The sequence below is a fragment of the Channa argus genome, chromosome 18 (assembly GCF_033026475.1).
Source record: "Channa argus isolate prfri chromosome 18, Channa argus male v1.0, whole genome shotgun sequence".
NCBI lineage: Eukaryota > Metazoa > Chordata > Actinopteri > Anabantiformes > Channidae > Channa > Channa argus.
Genome location: NC_090214.1, coordinates 999,108 through 1,025,411, shown reverse-complemented (window position 1 = coordinate 1,025,411; position 26,304 = coordinate 999,108). Strand labels below are relative to the sequence as shown.

The 26,304-nt window shown below is 42.7% G+C and overlaps 2 protein-coding genes across 11 annotated transcripts; one reads left to right on the top strand and one right to left on the bottom strand.

Moving 5' to 3' along the window:
• pargl (poly (ADP-ribose) glycohydrolase, like) lies at nt 1-7,637 on the top strand. 2 transcript variants are annotated; one of them, XM_067484480.1, is made up of 15 exons: nt 1-482; nt 1,491-1,832; nt 2,177-2,299; nt 3,440-3,550; nt 3,628-3,699; nt 3,791-3,877; nt 3,954-4,114; nt 4,192-4,265; nt 4,352-4,424; nt 5,177-5,484; nt 5,760-5,838; nt 5,911-6,019; nt 6,236-6,332; nt 6,419-6,547; nt 7,005-7,637. In XM_067484480.1, the coding sequence occupies exons 2-15, from the start codon at nt 1,491-1,493 to the stop codon at nt 7,121-7,123; spliced, it is 1,884 nt and encodes a 627-aa protein (XP_067340581.1). In that variant the 5' UTR covers nt 1-482; the 3' UTR covers nt 7,124-7,637. The 2 variants fall into 2 exon arrangements, with proteins under 2 accessions (XP_067340581.1, XP_067340582.1); XM_067484481.1 differs by having other exon boundaries at nt 4-482; nt 3,467-3,550.
• On the bottom strand, nt 7,567-24,746 carry ogdhb (oxoglutarate dehydrogenase b). Of its 9 annotated transcripts, none has more exons than XM_067484471.1 (25): nt 24,455-24,746; nt 23,045-23,311; nt 20,136-20,324; nt 19,318-19,411; nt 17,421-17,465; nt 15,363-15,478; nt 15,052-15,206; nt 14,799-14,945; nt 14,615-14,705; nt 14,306-14,485; nt 14,090-14,218; nt 13,299-13,478; nt 12,977-13,129; nt 12,806-12,908; nt 12,592-12,720; nt 12,356-12,506; nt 11,424-11,551; nt 11,130-11,308; nt 10,967-11,038; nt 10,615-10,692; nt 9,926-10,051; nt 9,754-9,826; nt 9,495-9,661; nt 8,677-8,831; nt 7,567-8,596 (listed from the first exon to the last, which is right to left on the bottom strand). In XM_067484471.1, exons 2-25 carry the CDS (start codon nt 23,270-23,272, stop codon nt 8,476-8,478), a joined length of 3,189 nt encoding a protein of 1,062 aa, XP_067340572.1. In that variant the 5' UTR covers nt 23,273-23,311; nt 24,455-24,746; the 3' UTR covers nt 7,567-8,475. The 9 variants fall into 9 exon arrangements, with proteins under 9 accessions (XP_067340572.1, XP_067340573.1, XP_067340574.1 ...); XM_067484472.1 differs by having other exon boundaries at nt 24,545-24,746; XM_067484473.1 differs by having other exon boundaries at nt 24,577-24,746.
• Between the last annotated feature and the right edge of the window lie 1,558 nt (nt 24,747-26,304).

The window sequence follows — 26,304 nt, the reverse complement described above, 5'->3', positions numbered from 1 at the left end:
TTCCACAGGAAAAATACAATGTCAGTGTTCATAGTTTTCAACATTATTTTTTTTTTTTTGTCTGTCCCAGCTGAGGTCACATCCCACCCAGAAGCTGTGATCTCACTAATTCCACCATTGGATTAAAGGTTTTGATGCATTGATGGGTGAAAATCCCTGATGTGGCAGCTGTAGCTAAAACATAAAAATAAAAAAAATAAAAGCCACCACTCGTCCTGTATGCTGAACGACTCCATCCACCAGCACAGGCTAAAAACTACAATGAAACACGGACGGAGCTTCTTGAACGCAGTTTTTGGATCAGTTCGAACATTCTGGTCATAATGAAAGTATCAAGAGCTTCACTCTCCGCTTACTTTCGTTTTAGCTTCAAAGTGAAAATCCACTTGTGGTGAGTCTGTGCGTGGACGCTTTGGCCCCGTTCTCATCGACGAAAGTCACGAATACACCTTCACCTCATTCAGCGCAGCCTCTGGGGAAAGGTGAGTGGACCGCACCGCTGTTTTTTGAGTTTTCGTTTAAAACGCGAAAGCTCCAGTTTCTGCTTCGTGTGTGCTAACGTTAGCTAACATTCCTTCACGGCGCTAAACATAAGTTTACGTAGATGTTAATTAGAGCCCGATGTTTGAAAAACCCCGAAGGTCGTGGGGAAACATTTAGAGTGATTCCGAAAGCCTTTCGAAAATAAGCAAGTGGGCCTTTAATCATCCGGATGATGATGTGATCAAACGGCTGACCGATGAAAAAGTTTTCTAAGTCGCCTCCAGGGTAGAGATTCCGTTTTCAAACCAAAACAAACATGGCGGCTCGGTGGCTACCTGGCAGGAAACTAGCTCCTTTTGAGCCACAACTCGGAGAAACCGATCATGTATTTCTATTAAACATGAAACACACTGAATACGTTTTATCCGGATGGCTAAACCGGCCCCTTTGCATTCTAAAACTTGTCCCAAAATACCAGTAATTATTTCTAGAGACTTGTTTGTTTGTTTTTTAATATCGCCGGAGAATAAATTTGGAAGGCTGGCGTCGGTGACTTCTGTCAGCGGATATCCGGTTACGGACACCAGCGTTTTCAACGAATGGTTCTCAAGGATCCTGCTCTGCTTGTTTTCTAACTAAGCCTTCACTACCTGTCAATCAGAAGCTGGAACATACTAGTTCACTTTGTTGTCTGCCAGCATCTGATTCACTGAACACACCTGATCCAAAAACCAAAAAAGCGAAATGTGAATGCACAGTTTACAGTAAAAAAAAAATAAATAAAAATCTAGGAACAATATTTAAAAAGTTCATTAAGTAAATAGTAATCAAGTGAATAGTAATGTAAAATGACAAACAAAATAACCATGATGTCACAGAAATGCTGTGAGTAACAAGAGTAGGAATGAATTTCTCTGAATTGACTTGAGTCAGTGGGAAGCTGTAATGAACAAATCACCTAATGCACTATATGTATATTCATAATGTCCTGTTCCTAAAACCCACAGATGTCCAGGGATCAACACCGTAATGACAGTTCCCAGATGAAATCTGTCCTTCAGCCTGAAGACCCCGATGACAGCAGTCAAACAGACACGGCTGACAAACGGCAGCATGACAAGGCCAACAACTACAAACCCAAGCAAGAAGAAGACGATGGCATGAATCAGGCCTGCTGCTCCTCTTCCTCTGGAGCCTCGGGTGCCATAGATGTACGATGCAGACAGGTGGAGGGGAGGGAGGAGGTCCCCTCATTTTGTTGTCCCCTGCAGGACCTGAAGGCACTTCCACAGTGTGACATCAAGCTGGGACAACTGACCTTCAGCAACACTCACACTGTGCTCGTAGACGTAAGACTTTCTCTCCATCTACAACAAAGTACCTTTTACTCAAGGACTGTACTGAAGTACTCTGTAAAGCTTCTTGAACTAAAGTAGCCTATTTTATTAAAATGTATTTTTCTACTCCACTGTGGATGAATTAGTCAGATCCTTCATCTACACCTGTATTTAGATTCCACCTTATGCAAAAGAAAAGAAGTGTTTTCTACAAATTACAGGTATCAGTAGTAACAGCAGTACTGACACATTACTATATCAGACACAGGACTCTTACACTGTTGCATTACTACTGTATTCTTACTAAGTCCATAACACAGTACATTCTCATAAAACACTGTCTTGTTTCTTTCCAGGTGGCTGCTTTCAACAGTAGGGCAGAACTTCTGGCCCAGGAAGGAAGAGACATGTGGCACAGTAACTTTGTCAAGATGCCGTGTTCTCAGTCAAGTTTTATAGTCAAGTCTGGAATGTCAAAGGTGTGTTTGAAGTACTTCACAATACGCATGTGGGTTTGCTGTAGATTTAGCTTTTCATCCTAAATGCTGCAGGTGTTTCACTCAGTGTGTGAAATAGAAACAAATTCCAAACTTATAAAACTGATGTGAAGTTGGTCGTGTGGTTGTAGTTTTTGGGAGGACATTTTATTAATATGTAACCTTTTACTTAAACACATGGGAAACGCACAAAGGTTCACAACCTGCTTTTTTACGGTGACCTGGCTTACAACATCCAAAGAATACATTTACACGGGAGCCAATAAATGTTAAGGAAGCTAAAGGATGATTAGAACATACTTTAGTTCTCACATAGAACAAAGACAGGAAGCCAAGGAGTCGACAATTACGTATTTACTGTATGATCTGGATAAAACCATGTCTTTAAACAAATGTCTCTGATTCCAGATCAAAAACTCCTCCAGGTGACATCATGCGGTCGTTGTGTGTTTCAGCACACAACAGAGGCTGCAGTCTTGATCAGCCTCTTCTTCCACATGACATCATCTGGAGGAGTTCTTCAGCTAGAAGCAGAGGGATATTTAACATGGGGACGGCAGAGGAACTGACTAAAGCCAATGAGTAAAGCACAACCACAGAGGTTAATTCACATTTTCAGTACAGTTACAAACGGCTGCATCATTTCCATGGACTTCACGTTGACATTGAGACATGCAGGACTTTTGTCTTTGTCATGATACTCTGTGTGAATTGTGGGACTTGAGGCAAATAGCCAAATGTGCAAATCCCAACGTGGTATTAATTGTTGTTTCAGTGCATTTGATAATCAGTCCCTGCAGGGAATTCAGCGAACCTCTGAAAATGTGAAAACAGTACAAAAAGCATCACCATTTTTACGTTTATTTATGTTTTTATCAACAATCTCAAAAAAGTGACAAAACCTGGAAGGGCTGATAAGAGCAAACATGCTGATAAATTGATTTTCGTGTTCTCAAATTGAACTCTGTTTGATAATTTGTCTGTAAAATATAATTTGTGTGTGTGTGCAGAAAACTATGTCGCCACACAATTCTTCCTCTTTTGACTTTGAATGTTTGAAAAATTGGTGCCAAACACAGTGATTCCTCTGTCACGGCCAAAAATATGACATGTTTACAGTAGATTTTACGTTTTTGTGGACGGTCGCAGACCCAGGTGCAGAGGTGGGACGTGATCTGGAAGCAGCTGCAGGCGCTGAGCAAAAAGAGTAAAGTAGATGTGGAACATGTGCAGGTATGTCAGCAGTCACACGAACACGGTCTGATCTGTCTCTGTGGGACATAAAATGTTTAGCTTCTGTCTGTCTTCAGGAAGCCATCATGAAATATAACCCCAAGTATAAAGCAGAGTGGTCGTTTGATGCCCTCGCCACCTTAGTTAAGGCGAGTTTCCCTGTATTTACTTCAAATTATTAAGTTACCAGCTTGTAACTGAAAAATTAAAAATAAAAAAATATTCATATTTCTGTTCCAGTGTGTCCCGAAACAAGAAAACTACTTCAGCTCACTGTTTCCAAAAATCGCTGCGTTGGCCTTGAAGCTGCCTCACTATGTCAAGAAGGTAAGAAACTGACTGGACTCTATGCTTCACTAGTCCTGGTGATGATGGTGATGATGAAGTGTGTGTGTGTTTTCAGGGCATCCCGCTGCTCCGGAGTGGACAAACTGCAGCCATCACTTTGTCTCAAGCTCAGATAGCCTGCCTGCTCGCTAATGCTTTTTTCTGCACTTTCCCTCATCGCAACACAACCAAACCCAACTCCGAGTACCACAGCTACCCCACCATTAACTTCATCAGGTAACACCCCCCCCACAGCCACCGCAACCCGTCTTATGCTTGCACTGTATGTGACTTCCCTTTCATGCTGCACACAGCCTGTTTGGAAAGTGGTCCCAACGGAAGAAAGAAAAGCTGCGGGCCGTCATGCACTACTTCAGAGAGGTGACAGGTGAGAGTCAGTGGCCGCTGAAGCTCCTTCTCCTCCTGTGTGTCACACATATCAGTGCAGATTGTTTAGTGTTGCCGTCTCTGCAGAGACCACACCAAGAGGACTGGTGACGTTTCAGAGGTGCTGCCTCACAGACGCACACAGGCTCGACTGGAAAAGGTGAGAATAAAAAGTCTGTGTAGAGCTAATGCAAACACCAAGGTCACGAATCCTCCCAGGTGCAGCCAGTTATTCTCCTGAGGGCAGTGAATGACTTTAAAATAATGTAGCATAAAATCCCAGGGGGTTTGTGGCACAGGAGGTAGAGCGGTCGTCCACCAATCCCACAGTTGTTGGTTCGATCCGCAGCTCCTCCAGTCACATGAGCCAGACACTGAACCCCAGCTTAGTTGCTGTGTGTGTGTGTGTGTGTGTGTGTGTGTGTGTGTGACCAAAAAGACAAATGAACATTCTAGTCACTTTGTGAAACAGTTGTTGAAAAGCAGAAGTCAGATGATGGATCCAGAAATGAAGTGAGAGATGCTTGTCATGGTCGGAAGCATCCTGCTGTGGGGCTGCTTCTCTGGCTTGTAAAGGTAGAGGAAGGGGAGCTAATGTCCCCCCAAAAAGACACTCGGTGTCTTCTGTGGAAATGGGTAAAAACACCAGTGATTCCCAAACATTTACATACTTTTAGCCACTGTATTTATTTACCCAACATTTATTAACCCAAGTCCTTTCTATGCTGGGTTTTGCATCCAAGTAGCTCAGATCCTGACGGGAACATGAAGCTTTGAAAATTTTGTCAAAATCCAGTCAGTAGTTTTCGAGATGTTTCTATCTGGTTCTTGACGGGCCGACTAACGAACGTGTGCTGTAGCTAAAGCGGCGCTTTTATTTCAGTCTAAACCTGTTTGTGTTTTTCGTCGTAGCTGCAAGGAGTCGCTGCCCAAACTGCATGTGACGTCAAGTGGCAGCATCGAGACTGAAGGCACCGGGTTGCTACAGGTGAGAACTGACCCGAAACGACGATCCCCAGCTGTTTCAGTCCAGAATTTCTGTGTGTGTGTGTGTGTGTGTGTGTGTGTGCAGGTGGACTTTGCTGCCAGTCAGATCGGTGGAGGTGTGCTGGGCTCTGGCCTGTTGCAAGAAGAGATTTTGTTCCTCATGAATCCAGAGCTGATTGTGTCCCGTCTCTTCACAGAGAGACTTGCAGACAACGAGTGTGTCCTCATCACAGGTACTAAGGAACCGATTAGGAGTTTGTGGTATAAATCCACAGTCTGACACAGTAGTTTAACTGATTTAATTGAATGATTAAGTGAAGTGAATATTAAATTTCCAAATGTGAAAATGTGCTGTGTACGACTCAAACTACTCAAACACTTTCAGTTTTACTCTGACAAAAAGCCAGACGACCATCCAGTAGGTACCAGGCTGCATTTTTGTTGGTGTATTTGTACTTTTATCAAGTGCAGGTTTTGAGTACTTCATCCACCACTGTGTGTTTCTAAGGCTCTCAGCAATTCAGCTGCTACTCCGGGTTTGGCGACACCTTCGAGTGGGCGGGTCCTTATCGTGACAACCTGGAAAGGTACGAACTGGTGCTTCACCCCTTTTCAGGTGTTAAGGGTGTTTGGTTTTCTCACTAATTCAATCTTTTCAGAGACAACTGGTGTCGGCTGAAGAGGCAGATCGTAGCCATCGACGCTCTGCACTTCAGATACAGGAATGACCAGTACAATAAGTCCAAGATCAACCGGGAACTGAACAAGGTTTGTTTGTTATGTTTGGTGGCTTTTCATAAAATCAAAAATTTCACTCAGGGTTTTTTTTTTAATTGTCCCTGTCTTACTATGAGAAGAGGAACATTTGAAAAGGTTCAGATTTGATGTGTGCGTGTGCATTTATTCTGATCCGGTATCTTGTGTTTTGCACATTAAAGTGGGAGAAGTTTCTTCAAGTATCATTCTTACATTTTTTTTTTGAAGGCGTACTGTGGATTTAAGGGACACGGAGACAATAGTCCAGACATCGCCACAGGAAAGTGGGGCTGTGGAGCCTTCAACGGAGACCCAGAACTCAAAGGTACAGGTTTTAAATCCTTTACATTTCTCACTGATGAATGAATAAGTGATCAGCAGCTTGAGCCTTTATATTTTGTTCCCACTCAGCTTTGATTCAGCTGATGGCGGCAGCTAAAGCCAGGAGAGGACTGGCCTTCTTCACCTTCAGGGATGAAAACCTGAAATGTGACCTGGAGAAGATCTACACCCTGCTGGTCAGAAAAGGAATCACAGTTGGTGAGAGTTTTCATGACAAAAGCTTCGTTTCTAGAGCCACTAAAATAAGTTTTAGCACTAATAAATATATTAAAATAGTTACACACTGTAGCTTTACAATGTACGAGGATTTTAATGGGACATTAAAAAACTGCTGTTGATGTGTGGAGGGAGTTTATGAAATGACACTGATTACAAACACAGAAGTGGTAAAATAAAGTTTTTATAATGTAATGAAAAATGCCAGAGAATGTTATCAATTTAGAAAAATACATCCTTTAAGTAAATATACTAAGTTGTTTAAATTGTTGTACTGTTTATAGTTCACATTTTGTTGGACATTATTATCTGAACATGATTCATGTTGGTTCTTATTTGGAAATTAGAATTGTTTTTGACCTTTCAAACTCCTAAAGAAAATGTAATGAGGTGGCAGCAGCGTCTAACATAACGTGCTGTTGCTTCGGCTCTTCTGCAGATAAACTGTACGGCCTTTTGGAGGATTACTGTGCCATCCTGCAGGCACAACGTGGGGATCACATGGATCTGTTTAAGTTCATCGAAAATGTCCTCGGACCATCCAGGAGTCATCTGTGAGGACTCACAGATGACTATATAAGAAGCTATATAATCACCTCTTTACTTTTTGTAAAGATTTTAGTTATTTTGATATTTGAGTGTTGCTAGTGTATTGGTTCCTGAAGGTTCCCAACTGGAATCCAACCAAATGTTCCACAACAGCACCTTAATCAATGTGAGTTTGGGTTTAGAAGTGGAGGAGTTGTTAAGTGAGAGGAGTCACCGACTAAATTAGCTTTTATAAACACATAACTCGTCAGTTTTCTTCTTTTAAATTAAGTTAAATTTGTGGCTTTTTCTAATGACCTAATCTATGTGTTACTGTACAATGCAGAGACTGCTTTAAAAATGAAAACTGCTCTGCTGCATTTATAACTTTGTGAGTGCTGCATAATATAATTACAAGTCCAAGACTGTTTAAAGTGTTCCAGAAACCTCCAACAGCACTGCTTCCACAGGTATTAATTACTGTATAATCTTTATTTGTTGAAAAGAGAACGTATATGAAAATAAATACATCTTTCAAAGCTGAGGAATCTCGTGTTTTGCATACGTCACTGCCACTAGTTACGATTTGGTTTATTAAAATGAAAAGTGAAACTTCAAGTAATTCAGTTACATTTGGCACAAACGGAGACGGGCTCTGATTGAAGAAGAAATAAATAGTCATCGGGGGGTCGGGGGTGGAAAACAAAGTGACCAGGAGAAGAAGACGTGAGTCTGTGTTCAGGGTAAATGGACGTGCGGACAACAAGCCTGTCATTTGTAAATGACTGCGGAGCAACGTGCAGGATGTGTCGACCATCACAGGGAAACACTGTCCACAAAAGGCAGGAATTCATGTTTTTAAAATGTTCTACTTTTCAGAGCATCAAACTCAGGCCAACTCAAAGATTTATAGTACAAAACCCACTACTCTGATTTTCAAACTAGATGATCACCAATATTTAAAGGTCAGGTTAGAAAGCACCGTCCCATGTGGTCATACTGTCTTTAGAGGTATAGTTTGACATTTTTAATGTCTTCGCCTTTAAAAGTGCTGGAAAAATCAAATGGAGGTGTTGGGGTATAATCGATGCTTTTTCACTCGCACCCTGCAGGGGATTTAAAAAGGAGTAAGAACAGTTCAGGTCTCTGGGGTTTGCTGGTATAATTATCAATTCATACAGTCAATGCAGATTTAGTTTGAATGTTTTGTGTCCAGCTCTGAAGTCTTCATGGTCACGGTGTTAACAGCCAGTGAGTCATTGTGTGCTTGTTTTTGTCTTGTTAACACCTCTGTGTCAATATTTTGTGGGAAAAAAAATGCATCAATGCAACATGTCGCAGGCAGAAGACAAAGGCCGTCTCAGCAGGTGGACTGAGGGTTTTCACACTTTCCCAGTGAAGGCCTTCAGATCGAACGCCGTGTCCAGTACACGCTGCAGCTCCATGAGGTGAGTGTGTTTGTTCCCAGTGGCTGGAGCAGCTGCAGGCTCACGGCCGGCGTACCTGCAAACACACACACACGTCATCTCACATACACACACATTCATCTGTTGCCTTCTTAGGAGCCACAGCGGAGCTTTTACCAGACAGGGCGGCTCTTGGTGACGGTGGTACAGATGCGGGGCTTGACGTAGTCGTAGTAACCCTGGTTCTTGTGCTCTTCCTGACACCAAACCAGATCAGCAGTGGGATAGCGCTCGGCCTCAGCTTTAACCAGATCGAAAGGAAACGGCGAGAGCTGACGAGAGAAAACACCAAATGAGTTACAAAGAGAAGCCGGACTCACTGAGCCACAGAACCGACGCCACAGTTCATCCTTTCCACTGTCACAAGGAGAACAATGTTCGTGAACGTCACCGAGTGGAGCGGTGTCCGACTGATGTGTCGTTAATCCTTTCTGGACAACAAAGGAGAAGAAATAAGCTACTGAGAACCAGGCTGCAGACTGACAGACACCAAACATGAGTAGAGGCAATGCAGGAATCAATGAATCAATCTTTTGTGTTATAGCATGAAATTGCTCCATCCACTCCGGCATTACATGACACACAAGACAGAAACAGCTTCCAGGGGAATAACCAATAATATGTTTAAGGTAAATAAATAATAAATACGTAATAATCAAATGATCATTATACCTTTTTCATAAAGACCGAGGGGTAAAAACTTAACTGGTCTTTTCCTCTGCACCAAAATCTGTCTGAATTAAGCCGTAGCTTCTAAGTTTGGCTTTTTCCAAATTCCAATGATCCACTTCTCTTTATACAACTCAACACTTTAAAAGCCCTCTCTCTCTTTGAACATATGCTTCCTCACATCCTGCTTTTTGAAATAATGACTGTATCACTGCGTCTGAAGGCTGAGAAAAAACGTTGAGAGAACAAATCACCGCCACCATCACCTGCTCGATGCGCAAGACGGCTACGTCTTCGTCCATGCCTCTGTTCTTGCGTTCCCGGGTCAGTTCGTAGTAGATCTTACCGGTGCAGAAAATGACTCGCTTCACCTTTACTGGGCTGCAGCCGGCAGCAGACCCGTCGTCTGGGATTAGACGCTTGAAGTGAGTGCCTGCAGGGCAGCAAGCACAAACCCTAAACTTTAACACAACACACACACAGCTCAACGTACATTGTCTTCTCGTCCTTTGTGTCAGTGCTCACCTGGCAGCATGTCATCAAAGCTGGACTTAGCCTCCGGGTGACGCAGCAGCGACTTGGGAGAAAATACCACCAGCTGGAGGTGAAGAGATACAGAGGAAGTGCACGTTTAGTGACCTAGAAGACGCATGATCTGATGTGTGGAGTCACAGTTGGGGATGTGTGTGTCACTGACAGGCTTCCTGAAGGGCAGCAGGATCTGTCTGCGGAGGACATGGAAGTAGTTTGCAGGAGTGGAGCAGTTTACCACGATCCAGTTGCAGTCGTACAGCTGCCGCACCGCGAAGTCCTCCGACAGTTTCTGGGGACGAACATACTAATCACATTCGCGAAGAGCCATTATTATTGCTCGTCTTTCTTTAACAACTACACAACTACACTGTAGGGTTTGGAACTACAGTTCCCATGATGCTTTAGAGGATGTTAATAGAGAGCAGCTTGTAAGCTGGACTGGATCAATTCCAGTTTGCAGATTCAGCTATGAAATTATCAGTGGATCGATTCTGCAGGAAAAACTAAACGTGCTGATTGTTGTAGAACATATTTTTACACTGTACAAATTAAATAGCTCTCAAATTCAAATTTTCACAAAAGTGAAAATCCGGAACAATTCTGAGCATTTTTTGTGTCAAAGAAATTATTTCTTGATTATTAAAATGGCAGCTAATTCATTTAGGAATCAGCTGCAGTTGCAGGTAAAATCCAGATGGTTTGATTAATTCACCTGCTGACAAAATATACAAAACATAATATTTCATCCATTTTCCAAAGCTCATCAAGTAAAACAGGATTAGTTTTGTGCTTTAATCTGCCCAGATGAAAACTTCCTGAGAATGAACTGAATGTTTTTTCCCCTGTAACCACTTTGTTTAGTTTCTGCTGCTTTTCAAAGTCAGGCCTCTTGTCCACATGCAGCCAAGATGCACCAGGATCATGCTGCAGCTGAAGACAAACGAACAAATTCCTAAATCTAAATCACTCAGTTTTCACAAAGATTCTGATATTTACTGATGTTTTCGGATCTGGGAGTTGCTCTAAAGATAGTTGCGTGGAGTTTTCTTAAATTACATTTCTTAATTTCAATAATAATAATAATAACAACACTTTAATTCACATCGTACTTAGTGAACCACTCTTCCCTCAGCAGACTCACTCAGATAACTCTGGGCAAGTTCTAGTTCAATTTTTTACAGAACCCAAAGGGACACAAACTTACAGGGAAAACATCAGAGTCATCGTTGCACATCTGCAGAAACCTTTCAGGCCGAGCAGACGAGTGTTCTGGCCCCTGAGAGGTGGAAGAAAAAACAAGTAGCACCTACAAGAACTGACTGGTTATTAAATTCAGAAGGTGGCAGGTTTGGCTTCTCAGTTCCTACCATCCCTTCCATGCCGTGCGGAAGCAGCAGCACGATGCCGTTCTGTCTGACCCACTTGGCCTGACCGGGGCTGATGAACTGGTCAATGATGCACTGAGCTGTGTTGTGAAAGTCTCCAAACTGGGCCTCCCACAGGACCAGTGCATTGGGACTGGCCATGGCAAAGCCCAGTTCAAAACCTGCAGGACAAAGACAAAAACACCAATGCTGCATGTCATACCCCCTCTCTTCCCTCACGTCTCCTGTCTAATAAAAAGATGAATAAATACTGAAACAGGGTCTTCAGTGACTCACCCAGTACTCCATACTCAGACAGAGAGCTGTTGCAGACTGTGTAAGGAGCCTGATCAGGTGAGATGTAGTTCATCGGGATGCAGATCCTCTTATCGATGTTCTGGTCGTGAAGAACGTGGTGTCTGTGGCTGTGAAGCAAACCAGCATCAAGTACAACAGTAAAACGGTGAAAGAATTGCCACCAGTGAGATCATCAGTCAAACATTTTAAATAGAACAGAGAACATAAGATGTGTAATCAAGTTTATTACACAGGGATTTATCCAGTATGGGACACGTTCCCCAATAGATGGACAAAAACTGGTACCATTGAATTTGTGGACTAAAACTTGTGGCCGGTGGCCTAAAGTTCTTTGTGTTTATTAAATTATGCAGAGCTCTACTACATTTACATTTAGTCATTTAGCAGACGCTTTTATCCAAAGCGACTTACAAGTGAGGTACAAGGCAGCAAGAATCTAAGACAAGGAGAAAAACATCAAAGCAAAGTGCTGACAGAAGAAGTCCATTTTCTTCCCTAAGGATTTAAGTGCATCGGAAGACTTTGGTGTAATGTTTCCTTTTCAGCTGATTAAAAATTAGGGGTCCTGCTGCTGGTGACCCCGTCAACACGGCATTGCAGTAATTGAGACAAGCTATGACCAGGAACTACAGAATTCTACATCCTTGTTCAGCTTTTTAGCTTCATCTGAGTTTGCATCACACATAAAGTCATATCAGTAATATCAGTCTGAAAATACACAAAATCGAGCAAGAAAGCAGCAAAGTTGGCAACACTGTTGACAAGGAGACAACGCTGAGAGTGAGTGAGAGGAGGCAGCAGGATGTGCAGCTGGTACCTGTTTATGGTAATTGATCATGACTACTGGAACTCATGAAACTCTGTTTAATAGTCAATATATCCACATTTTAGACAACACTAGTATGTTTTACCTGAACGTGCCTCGCTCCACATCCTGTCCGCTGAGGCGCACATGGATCCCTTCTTTGAGCAGAGAGCCAAAGGCCATGTACTCCCCAAGAGCCCAGTCACACACCCGCTGGCTCACCATGTTTGTACGGCCCTTTAGGATGCGACTCAAGCCTAAAGCGTGAAGCCACAGCACAACATAAACATTTGAAAGAGACTGCCAGCAGATTTAAATGTAGAGGACGAGAGTGGAGAGTACCTCCATGTATAGTGAAGTCTTCCACTGGGACGGACGCAGCGATGTTTCCAATATGGCCGAGCTCTTCCTCACTGACACCAGTGGAAGGGCAGCTCATGCTTTTAGGCTGACCCTCCAGTGTGAAAAAACCTGCCGACAGAAACACAAAACCACTGAAGCCAGAAAAGTCCTGACTGCATTTCTGTATCATAGGGAGGAGGCTCATGGAGCTCACCAGGCCAGGGTGAGTCGAGCCAGTGTTTGATGTGAAGGATCTTCTCGTCTTTGGAGCGAGTGTAAGCTTCCTCACAGATCTTGTCATACATCGCCACTTCCTCCTGAAAGACGCAAGTGGAGCATGTAAAAAGAGCATCTTCAGATGGGAATGCTGTGCCGGGCACTTTACCTCGTACTCCTGAGTTGTGACAACTCCCTCTGCAATGAGTTTCTCTGAAAACTTCTGCAGGACCCCTTTCTGCTTCTTGATCCTTTTGTACATCAGCGGCTGGGTGAACATGGGCTCATCCATCTCATTGTGGCCATTACGCCTGTAACACACCTGAACGTGGAGTGGCAACACTTTAGGCACTTTAGGTCCTGTCTGACAGGAAAATCGATATCGCTTCATTACAAATGAGTGAAAGGTGCTGCTTACTGTGAGAAACGGAACCACATTGCAATCAAAGCAACATTTAAATACATTCCTGCATTATACTGTACATACATACCAGGTCTACAACCACATCTTTATGGAAAATGTTCCTCCACTCGGCTGCAACATTGCACACATACATCACGGCCTCTGGGTCGTCTGCATTGACGTGGAAGATGGGAGCGTTGACGACCCGCGCTACATCTGTGGGGTACGGAGAGGATCGGGCCATCCTAGGGTCTGTGGTGAAGCCGATCTGAGAGGATTAGAGTGAACGGTTTCCATTTTTGAAGACTGAGAGATTCAGTTACCGCATTGACCACAGAAACACAAACACACAGGATTGTAGTCACTGTAGTCAGAATGTAGATTCCATATGTGTGTTGTATCTGAAGAACAACTGTCTTCTTCCATTGTCATTCCAGGCAATGCTTTCAATGACATCCAAGCTGCATTGTGGTTTTGATTAGGAAGAATAATGCACGAACTAAAGGCCATGAAATCTCTGTTTGTTCTGCATCCACTTAAATACTTTTTAATGTTTTAGGCCACAGGGGGACCTGGTGGCTCTGCGCTAGAGCATTAGGATGGGAGGGAGAAGGCCTCAGGTTCCAATCCCACCCCACCAGCTTTGGCCCCACCCAGCCACCAAGGGACCCCTGAAGAGACAAGCCGAAAGTTGACCTTTTGATGTTTTAGGACACAGTGGTGAAGCATCATTTTAAAGTTACTGTGACCTGCATTAAATAAACCTGGCACAAATTCTCCCCTTTCATACCTGAGCTTCATGCCTGGTAACTCAGATTGTGAGCATGAACTAAAGGAACCATGGACATAATAAGATGCTGACTCTACATAAATGGGCACCTGGTTGTTGACCACCACGTGTATGGTGCCGTGCGTGGTGTAGGACGGCAGGTCGGACAGGTGGAACGTCTCGTACACAATCCCCTGACCTGCAAACGCAGCGTCACCGTGAAGCAGAATGGACATCACCTGGAAAATAATTCATCAGGTTATGAACGTGTGGGGAAAAATAACAACAGATGCTTCGTACATGTGCTCGTAAAAAAATCCATTTACCCTCTTGCCCTCAGTGTCTCCACAGTAAAACTGCTCAGCTTTGGTCTTGCCCTGCACCACTGGGTCCACGGCTTCCAAGTGGGACGGGTTTGCCATGAGTGACATTGTGATGTACCTGTCACTGACCCGGTTCATCCTCTTGTGATACATCCCCAAGTGATATTTGACATCACCAGAACCCTAAGAGCAGCAGTAAGATCACTTGCAGATCAAAAAAATAGTCATATGGCAGAACATGCTAAACTGTTTCCTTTTTCTGGGAAGCTGTGGTGGATTTTAGTGTCTGTTTTTGTTTGATAATGTTCAAACCTCATCTGCAGCCTCCAGTTTAGAGTCAAACTGGCAAAAGATCTGGTCCAGCTCCTTCCGGATCACATTAGCCAGCACGTTCAGTCTGCCCCTGGAGACACAGGAGGGAGAAAAGGGAAAAATCTGCAAAAGGTGATTTCATCTTCAGTAGATTGTTAATAACGGACCACCACCTCCTGTGTACCTGTGGGGCATTCCCATGATCACACTCTCCACTCCGCTCTGACTGGACCTATCGATGAGGGTCTTGAGGGCCGGGATCAGCGACTCACAACCTTCTAGACCAAAGCGTTTCTCTGATGACCACTTCCTCTGGAGAAACTCCTCAAACCTGTGAACAGGAGGAGGTGCTGCTTCTTCACATATGAAAACACACACTTTTACCAGTTTACCCCTGAGGTGATTCGAGGAAACTGATGCAACACAGACAGACAGACCTGGTGGATCGGATCATTCGGGCAAGCAGAGTCCTCTTCTCCTCCAGACTGAACTGCATGACTCCTGGGGTCTCAAACTTCTGCCTGATCCACTGGCACTGCTCCATATCATTAATAAACATGAACTCCACTCCAATATGCTGACAGTAGGCCATCTGAAGGAGAGACAGATCAGTGTGTCGAGGCTGGAGTGGCCAAACTGGGTCTTGTGGGTCCCTGCGGGTCTTACAACTTCCCCCTGGCTCACATCTATAGTGCAATTAGTTCGACCCAATTTAAAGCACCATCGGCCCCAATTTAAAGTATTTTACCTCGAGGCGCCGTATAATCTCCCTGAGTGTCAGAGCGCTCTCATTGCCACCGATGAAGGTGGTGGTGGGAAGGCGGAACACTTTGTCCAGGTCGGATTCAGCCAGTCCATAAAAACCTGTTGTAAACACGGTGCAATGGGGAGAAGGTCCAACAAACAAATACCAGGCCAGTGGGGAGTCAGAGGAAAGAAAGTGATACAGAAAAAGACCATGAAAGCAACAAGTTACCAGGAAAAAGGATAAAATAAGGAAGAATTAATTCCACTGAGTTTAAGATTTCCTGGAACTTATGACCCCGTCACTATTTCAACAGCTGTTTAATGTGGAAGATTACAGTACATTTAGATCAGAATCCAGCCTGTTGACAGGAATATTACAGCTAGTTTAGCTTCAAATCAATCATCATTTTTCTGATAAGCTGATAAGTAAAAACTCACTTTGAAATTCATAGGAATTTTCTGGGAAAATACAAACGTGTAAGAATTGGTTTTCTTGTAGTGTTTGTAGTGTTTATTAAAAAAATATCTGTTTAAATATGAAAACGTTTCTGAGTTTAAAGCTGCAAACCAAGTTTCTGATTAGCCAATTATTCTGTGCTCTATAAAATTTTTTTACATTTTCACAGCTTTCAAAAATTCTTTGGCTTAAGTTGCTGCTTTTGTCCAACGCTCCTCGGAAAATTCAGTTCACCACTAAAAAACGCACAATGAATAACAGGAAAGTCTCACAGATGAAGACAGTTTATACATTGAATTGAAAACATTAACTGATTAGTTTTCTGTTTTGAAATTAACTAAAATTAAATGCTTTAACTCTAAAACTGGTAAATTTAAATAACCTGAGAGAGTGATTAGCAGATTTCTGATTTATTTATTCTTCATGTTCCTGACTTTATATGAGAATCTCACATCAGGAATCTTACATTCAGTGGATTCGTCTGATCAGTAAACACAGAGTGGAGCAGCTGAAAGCAAACACACAGCAGGAAGAATTGTAGGTTACATTTGTCAGTCTCAGACGTTGTAGGGTGTGTTTATCATATGATGTCCTTGTTCCACCAAACACAGATAAGGCCACAGGAGGGGGGTGGGGAAGGGGGGTTGTATATCTCTATCAGCAAATTAATGCAGATTCTTTGGGCCAATATCCCAGAGTCAGCTCTGCCTATCTGTTATGTAAGTGATCTTTAGACTTTCCACCCCCACTGAGCCCCCACACATCAAAACACACGCTCTCCTCGATGGCCCAATGATCAAACGCACTATGAATCAAGGGGATTCTGCCTGGAATCTAATCACTGTACAGTAACATTTTAATGAAGCAGGCAGCTGGTATGAGCCCTGGTGGACCCCACTGACTGCTGAGCAAAGGTTAGCAGGAGCCGGAAAACACACAGTTACCTTAGGAGAGTCTGGTACTGCTTTCTGATTTATGAAGGGGTTGTGAGCTGCAATGAGGACTTGAATAAGTCACCTTCTAAGGCATCAGCTGTAATGCATTAATAACAACTTATAAGCTGATGGCTTGTGGGAAATCCCCCTCCATCATTACCCACCGTCTGTTGACGGACTTACTTTGTTATGGATTTCTCCACTAAATGTTTGATGCTACGGGAAATGACATTTGGATCAAGATCCAAGATTATATAAACGTATTATTAGCATTTACACCTGCAGACTTAGTGTAATAAAAATGTGACTGGCTGTTACTTCATTATGTACAGTATAAAGCCATTAATTACAGCTTATAACCCCTTTATATATTATCAGTGTACAGTGATAGAGAAATGGAAAACTCTCTGCAGCCCTGATGTTTACCACAAAAAAATAAATGAAAACCAGCCAACAGACAGCAGAGAACAACCAGCAACAAGCCCAATGCTATGAGGCTTAGTTAATAAGCTAATAATAAACCACAGGAAGCTTGTTTTTAATTGAACTTTACCAGGAGGCCAACAGACATATAGCAAAGACATAAAGAGTTTTTAGTGTTAATGTGCAGCAAACCACATGTTCCCACTACAAGACCAAACAGCAAGGTTTGAGGGTCTCGTCCTACCTCCCCCAGTCAGTCTACTCAGACGTTCTTTAACATGAGACAAATCTGGAGGCGCACACACACACACACACACACACACACACACACACACACACACACACACACACACACACACACACACACACACACACACACACACACACACACACACACAGCTGTTTAAAGCGACATACAGAACATGTTTTACAATGGTTTGGACACAATCTGACCTTTTGTTTGACCTCTGTAAACCTCAGTGTCACCAGGACAAAGCAGAACTGGGTAACAGTGAACAATGGCTCTATTAACTGTAGAAACATCCCACTACATACAGCTCATAACAGTCAGCTGTCTTTTAACCTGGAGGCCTGTGCTTTTCATTAGGGCACAATGACAGTTGGCTACAGGCACAACACACAAACACACACACGTTCCAATTTGTTGCACTTTTCAAGAACCACAAACTATAATAAGTGAATAAAGTTTAGAATAATTACTCTTAGTTGAAAAAAAATATTATGTCTCATATTTTCTATGCAACATGTTCCAATATTAGCAAGTGCAAAATCTAATTTTACTTGCTAGGAAATGAATCAATGGATTAATGAATAATAAAGTGGTCAACTAAATATGATACATAAACAAAGTGCATCCATTTTCTAATAATGTTTTTTTAAAACATTTATATTTGCTGCACCTACCAAATGGTTTTATTAACAAATAATTAATAGCTTATTAATGTCCAACCATTTATAAACAATTTACTATTTCTTCTAAGAGATGGTAACTGCACATATTAATGTTAGGTAATAATTAACAAATAAGTATTCTGTTAAAATAATCTATAAGGTTTAATCATTTGTTGGGAACTGGCCTCTCAGCTGGATACAGCAGAGGTCAAATCAGCCAGAACAGCTGAAAACACCTGTTTGTGTGCAGGATTTTACAAACACCAGTCTGCTCTCTGTATCTGTTAATGCTTTACATTTATATTTTATTTTTATAACAATTCTGTCTGCAAGCTTTGCAGCTTTGACAAGGGCTCGATCTGCTTAGTCGTTCTACTAAATCTACCAAAGAAAACAGTGTGCAGGAGGATAAAAACACACCAGGCTAAAACACACTGAGCTTTAAAGTTCCCTCTTGATCTCAGAAACAGCCATTAACAAATCCATCTCAATCCATTTATGTATTCATATCTTATATTGTGCTTTGTTGATGCTAATTTATAAATACTTGATCACATTTTATTTTTTATTTTGACCAATCTATCCATCTATAGCTGTGTTTCCGTAGGGTGTTCAGAACTCCATATGCACACCCATGATGTGGATGCCCAATACTCTCCATGACCTAAAGGCCTGTTTCCCTGTGGACCAGGATCCTTTGGAGGACCGTGGTTACTCTTTTCCACCAGAAGAACCGGGCTCTAAATAGTTCCAGGGCCGTTGTCCTACTACGGGCAAACCTCAATAATAAACAGAGAGTAGAATTATCACCTTTCTGGCAGTTCCAACCTAAAAACTGAGATTTGACCTGAGATCATTTTGTAGAATTCATGTCAGAGCTGCTGGTTTGAATTGCATTAGATTGAAGAGGTGTACCTAATAAAGTGGCTAATGACTATGAATGTAATGTTAAACATTTTAATTGGACACAGTTATGTGAAAAGGTCATAGGTCATCGCTGACATGTAGAAGACATCAGTGCAACTGTGTCCTTATCTATAAGCTGCTGACATATTTAGTCTTCAGTCGACTTTATGCACCACTGATTTTAGTGACTGTTTGACTGAGTCACAGTGTTTGTGTGTTTTTTCTCCATATATGTACGAAGACTATCGTGGGAGATGATGATGATAAAATGTGTGGTGATCTGATCATAAGGGATGAAACATGAAAATACTCATTTTTCTCACCAACATGCTGGAAACCAACAGCACACGGGGCATCATCAAAGTCCACACAGCTGATGTCCAGTGGATCCAACTTTGCTATGTGATGCCCTCGTACCTACACACAGGACAACACAGTTGAGCCCGTGACGGCTTTGACAGGTCGGCCGTTTATTAGCTCCTTTCACTAATTAGTCATTTGCAAACAGCTGACAGTGTCCCTCAAGATTTCCTGGCACATGCATGTCCACATGCAGCGTGAAGGCCAGCAGAATCCTAGGGGCCTCTAAAGATTATCAGGGAAGTGCTGTGGGACAGAGAGGACCTTGTCCCCCGGTCTCAGTCCAATGTTCATCTAGTGGTTCACAAGTTCATCAAAACTACTCATGAGAGCTGTACTTTAACATTTACTATCATTTCAGAAATAAATAAATATTTGATTTAAGTTAAGTTAAGTAAGGCTTTATAGAAACACATGCATAATCCCCACCGTGCATGTTTATAATAATACAAATGACTGTAACAGCAGAAAAATTAACAATTTTGCAATATCTACAAAAGTACTAAAATAGCAAAGTTTCACTTATGGTTTGACACAAACCGGAAATATTTTAAAATGTATATGTAATATGTAATTTTTGATAACAAAAAGACACTGACGAAGAGGAAGATCTGTATGTTTTGCTACATAGTGATATCACTCGCATATAATCAGCAGTTTTTTATATAAGGCTCCTGTTCTGCCTCTTCTTTAAAAACCTTTCGTTCGCAAGATAGAAAATCCAGGAGTATTCAAGTATTTCCTGCTTGACTCTGAAAGCACAGGTGGATCTCTACTTTACCTGGTACGCTCGTATCAGCGACTGTACGGCTAAGTGATCCTCCACCAGCTTCTCCATATTGGGCGAAGCCCCTCCCAGTGCCTGGACACTGGCCAGTCCTTCAGAGATCCCACTGAGGGGTGGAGGGCTCTGGTAGGCTGCACCAGGCAAAGCCCCAGCATTGACATTACGGAAAAATATATCCCAGGACTGCAGGAGGAAAGAGGATGAAAGGAGACATGTTACTTATGGTGATGTGACGTCACATCGATTCAATTACACGTGCACAACAGGCACGAACAGGACTGAGCGACCACAGCTACACTAACAGCTCTGTGATGCCGACAGGGCTGCAACTCATCTGATTAATCGTCCGTTAACCTGCCAGTTCTTTTCTCAATTAATTAATTGTTTCTCAATTGATTTTTAATTGATGTCATAGATCACTCAGAGCCCAGCTGAGGCTGATGGAAACGTCATTGATCCATTAGTTGATGCACAACTTTAGATTTTAAAGTGTTGCTCAGGGAAAACAAGGCGTCTGTAGTGAGACATTAACTACAGGTAGACGGGGATGTAACACACGTACACTTTGACACCACAACACTGTCACACATCCATATGTTTGTCATTCAAATGCCACAAAGAGGCCGCAGCTGCAGATCAAACATCCTGACCTGTGCCTATCAAAGCCTGGTGGATCTTACTGTTCAGTGTCAGCTCCACTGACGACCAACCTTCCCTCTGAAAAATACGGGCGCAGTAGTTTATCTGTAAACAGCTCCACAGACTGAAGAGACACAAGCACTGGGCACTGTGTTCGCTTTGTGCAAGTAGAAAGGGCAAAGAAAGCAACTCCAGGGCTGGTTTACAACATGAACTGTGTGAACACGAGTCCACGCAGTGACTTACAGGAAGTCGTCTCTAGATGCTGTGAAGGAGCTGTTTACAGGTAAACTGCTGGGCCCACATTTTCACAAAGAGGCAGCATGACAACATGCTGTCAGAGTGACGAATACGTCCCGTCAGGCTTTGATTCACACTGAAAAGACTAGTTAGAAGTAGAGACACACTGGTGCTTTTGGTCTTTTCATACGATTCGTCCCCACTTTGCCATCTTATGCTCACAATAAACATGTTTATAGGAAATCCCCAGTGTGAAGGCCTGTGTCCAAGGGTTCTGGGTTAATCTACATAATGATGCTTACGGGCTTACTGACTGTAAAGCTGAGGTTTTTCTACTTGGCCCACAAAAAGCTAAATGTAAAGTTCTACAGAAGCTTGGCAAACTCGCTCTCTAGTCATTTGGGACACTTGGTTTTAAATGCTTGTCTTAAGCAGATGTGGTTTTGAGTGAATTAGGTCATTTCTCACTGGGACCTGGAGCAGAGTCACTAATAAAGTAAACTCCCGACTCTGGCTGATTATGAGCGGAAACCTGATTTCTCATGTGGAAGTCTGTTAAATGAAATCAATATTTCATGTGTCAACTTTTGAAGAACAACTTTCATCTCCTAAATTAAGACGCTAAAACAAACGATGAATTGCCTCCACTAATGCTTAGTGACAGTCAGTCTGCAACACTGGAGATGGGGGATAACAGCCTACTGTTCCCAGAATGGCAACGACCTCCCACACTGAGTCCATTTACATGGACTTAAGTGACCAGGTGACACGGGGAAGCTGGTTTCTGAAATCAGGGTGGAGCATTAGGGAGGTTCCCCAGGTCAATTCTGTTGAACATTTCTTTGCCATGTATACGTGTAACCAGGTTTCTAACCATCTTTCTCCAACTGTGCGTGTGTGCAACAAAAGGCTGCAGACAGGAACACGCAGCTGAGTAAAAGTACAGATCATTAACAGGGCGATGCTGACACTTTTTAAAGCAAAGTCTGTCTAAAGTTTGACAGAAAATGTAGCTTAAACAAAATTCACGTAGTTCCAGTTGTGGACCTGCCCCTTTTTTCCCTTTCTCTCCCCCTGTGCTGTCACTCTGCTGCCACACAGAGGAAAAGTCAGACGTCCGGTTACTCTGCTGCTGCATGTGTATGTGCTTTTCCACTAATGAGGTTTCTTAAGTGCACGTAAGCACCGTTCCCAGGTTACCAGACGAAGCTGGTTTCTCCGTGTCGCCTGGTTTGGGCAGGTAAACGCAGTCAGTGAACGGCAGGACGATGCACAGGCTGGGTGTCACAGACTTTCCTGGAAAGACAGGGGGTCTGGTGGGTCTTTGACAGTCTCAAGAAGCACATTTATGACCCTTTGATCGAGCTCCGGGCTGCAGCTCTGCTGTGATTGCGTGTCTGCAGGGCGACGTCGGGATGTAGCTGTAGCCCTGTGGTCAACGTTACGGTTTCTCAGCTCAACCATTTCTTTATTTCAGCATCTGAATTGTCAGCGTGTAAATGCATCTACTATATGCAGAACTATAAGAAGAACAAAGACAGTAGATAAAATGATTATTTCACGCACAAAGTCTCACTGGGTGGATCTTACATGAGGAGACAGCGAGGGATGGACTGCAAACACAGCAGAATCATCTGTGGGTACAGAACAAACCTCAAACAAACTATTTGGATGTAGTTAATGTTTGATTGTTAACAGGTTTCTTGCACCTTTTGTTGACCTGCTATTTTGAGGTTTCTTACATTCAGGGGAGAGAACTTTCACAGTGTTTGTCTTTCCCACTGCTTCGCCACTTTCTGCTCGGCCGCCTGCTACTGTGGTGGTCGACTATTCAAACACATGCAAACAAGCAGAGTGCAGATAGTGTCTGTTTGTGCAACCTCTGCCCCACTACAATCACAACTCCTGTTTTTTCTCTTTCAGAGCCCGCTCAGAGTAAAGGGTTTGGGTCTTTACGGAGGTAGCACTCGGGCAACTTTCAGATCAGACGTCAAAACACAAACAGAGAGTAAAAGTAAAGGTACCTTGTGCACATTCCTGGGATTCTCCAGCCAAGCAAAGTACATCTCCTCCACGTAGTTGGAGCTGGTGCCGTTGAGAAAGGGCTCAGCGGCCACAGGTGCATTCAGGTGCCTCCTGGGCTGAAACATCCTTAGGGCCTTTGTGGCTAATTTGGGCTGTGACAGGCTCTGTGCCGTCTGTGCAGCCCCTAAAGGCCGAAGCCTCGCAACTGTAGTCCTGAAGCTGTGCATGGCTGCAGATCAGCCCCGGGGTCTCTCCTTCCTCCTTTCCTGGAAGAAGAATGCAGCAACACTGTCTCAAAAAGGGACACCGTGGTTGAACCGGTGAGGCTGGTTCCTCCCCTGCTGAGTCCACATGTAAATATTCTTTATCGTGTACATTTCATTAGTGCGTTGTAAACAAATCTTACAATAATGAGCTGCAGATTTTCTACGTTTTTGTCCACAGATCCTATGATTAAACCAAAATCAACAGCTCCTTTCTTGATGCCTTGAGACTTTCCTGACGTGTCAGCGGAGACACAGGCCCATAACGTCCTAGAACAGACTGAAATCTAGTTTCAACGGGCCAAAGATATTTACTAGTAATTTGCTAAAAAGCGCGATGATGTATTTTTAACAGTTATCTGCAGCAGATAAATCCACATTTGTTGCTCTATTGACTATGTTGAGCAGCAGCACCGTCAATCTGAGGAGGACAAACTGGTGCATGTGTTCGTGCTGATGAAGGAACAGGTCACTCAGTCCGTATAGTTTTACTAGATCTTAGAAAAAAGTCATGTTACACAAAACTTGTTAGTAGGATTAACATTGTTTTGATCTTTTTGAGGGAATAAGACCCCATGAGCTCAGTTGGGCCCTTAGCTACAGGGACAACGACTACAAAGACGCATGGGACAGCTACGAAGAGACACAACAAGATTAGAAACTGACAGAACACGACAACGAAGACATAAAAAGGACCACGGAGACTCAAAACAACAGTAGGAGCTGTAACACAAGAACTGAACACAAACAGAATCAGATCAGCTCCTCAACACGGACACAACACGAGCACAAATATTTAAGCTGAGACACGGAAGGACGACAAAATGTCCTCAGCTGATATGACAACAACAAACAAGGCACAAACTATCCAGAGACACAGAGGACAACAGGACACAGCATGAGCACAAATACAAAAAAAGACCAGAGAGAAGCTCAAAACAAAGAGACACAATAGAAACACACACACACACACACACACACACACACACACACAATGACACAGAGAAAACAAAAAGACATTTCTGACATGTTTTCGTGTTTCTCACTGGTAAAAGTGTGCGCGCGCGTGTGTGTGTGTGTGTTAAGGGGCAGTAGTGTAAATATGTTTCTTCTTAGTTACTCTATATGAACATTAACTCATCTTACCGTGACCACTGTGGGGGGGCTACGGGAAACACACGCGCGCGCTCGCACACACACACACACACACACACACACAGAACGTTCCGCACTCACTCAGGTAAAAGTACAGTTTCTCTCTTCTCCACCTGTTCAACGACCTTTTAGTCCTGGTTCCGGTTCCGCAGCCCCCGCTGTTGTAAACCAGGACCAAACTCGCCGCGTGTCCCGTGCAGAGAGAGAGCAGGATGCGGTGTGTGAGAACCAGCTCCCGCGGGAGAGCTGAGCGTGCGGCAGTCGCGCGCTCTGGCAACGCTCGTCACTTTGGCACTGACCTGCGTCACTGCGGCGTTGACGTCAGTAAGAAAAACACTTTGGTTGCATCATTGCGAAAACAGGAAATGTATTGAAATATTGAAATGTACTGAAAAAGCTGCAGAAGTTCACACAAGCGCATTTTGAGGCGCCTCTGCGCAACTTCTTTAATGTTCTGTTTAACATTTAATTTATGTTAAAAAAAATAAATTAACCTTATGGACAAAATGCAGCTTTACAAAATGTAAATGTGAGAAAGGTGAAACATGGTCATTGAATGTGTGTTTTGGCAGCACAGCTACTCTCTGGGAAACTGAAGATACAGTACATAGTGACCTGTTCTACCGAGAAACCTGTGACTTTGGTTCTCTGTGTCACTTTAGCCGAGGGATTAATAATATCACATTTGTGTAAATCCAACATGTTTGTATACATGTATATACATGTATATGTATATATATGTTTTTTATATTACATGTTTTGTGTTACTGAATGAAGTACTCCACTAACTGCCTACTTGTAATTATTACTATCAAAGTAAAAAGAAACTATGTTTATCTTACACTATATTTTCCTATATTTTTCGTTGTCACACACTTAGCATATTATTAAGGAAGATTTTTTTGTTTATACAGCCAATAATCTATATGTTGCTTTTCAAATCTTTGAAATCATTGCAGTTGGTGCATGTAGTAAAGTAGAAGTACAAAGTAAGACACACCCAAGATCATTTGTACTGACGTAGAAACTGTCTAATCTATGAAGCAGAAGTAAAGCAGCATAACATGGAAATACTATCAGAAAACACAAATACCTTGAAAGTGTACTGTTTCACCACTTGTAAACAAAGACTGAACTGTTCCTGGATTAGATACAGTTCAGAGCAGACAGCCTGTTTAAAACTCCTGGACTCTGTTTACACTGTGTTACTGTAATTTAACAAGCATTTACAGGCACTTTTATACAGTATGTTCTGACTCTGTGCCAGAGTTCATTCACGTCATTCATGGCAATAAATGTCAAACTTGGTCCCGAACACAAAGGCAAAGTTTATCGAGTTTATGCTCATCCACTATGAAAAATCTATATGAAACATCTGTGAGTGATTTATGGAGAGAGAAGAAGTCAGATCTCTCAGTACAGGTCCTGCATTCAAAATTTCACGTAGTAAAAGTAGTATTTAAGGTTAAATACTAACAGAACTTCACCATTGTAACTGCTCAATGTGGAGCTACTGTATTTAATTAGTTTAGAAGCAGTATTATGTACATACATAATATTTTAGTGTACAAGTGACATTTGGTGACTGATAATCTTAAATACAGCTGCAGCTGTGGCTCAGAGCAACAAGAAAATGGTCAAACAGAAATTGACAAGGATTATCGGAGGAAATGGATGTTTCAGTCGTTGCAGTCAACCTCTACAGAGGAAAGCTGTCACTCACAAATGGAAAAAAACTGCAAAATAACCATCAGCAAAGGACACGAAAACAAGCCTAATGGAAACAAACACGTGGGTTTCAGACAGATCAGGGATCTGTCCAGAGCCGGTGGGATCCTGAA

Coding starts and splice junctions, on each gene's coding strand:
- pargl (XM_067484480.1), top strand. CDS start 1,491: ATGTCCAGGGATCAACACCGTAATGACAGTTCCCAGATGAAATCTGTC. Junction 4,425..5,176: donor CACAGGCTCGACTGGAAAAG/GTGAGAATAAAA, acceptor TTTTCGTCGTAG/CTGCAAGGAGTCGCTGCCCA. Junction 6,548..7,004: donor CAGAAAAGGAATCACAGTTG/GTGAGAGTTTTC, acceptor GCTCTTCTGCAG/ATAAACTGTACGGCCTTTTG.
- ogdhb (XM_067484471.1), bottom strand. CDS start 23,272: ATGCACAGCTTCAGGACTACAGTTGCGAGGCTTCGGCCTTTAGGGGCT. Junction 15,207..15,362: donor AGATTATACGGCGCCTCGAG/GTAAAATACTTT, acceptor TCTCTCCTTCAG/ATGGCCTACTGTCAGCATAT. Junction 14,946..15,051: donor CGAATGATCCGATCCACCAG/GTCTGTCTGTCT, acceptor TCCTGTTCACAG/GTTTGAGGAGTTTCTCCAGA.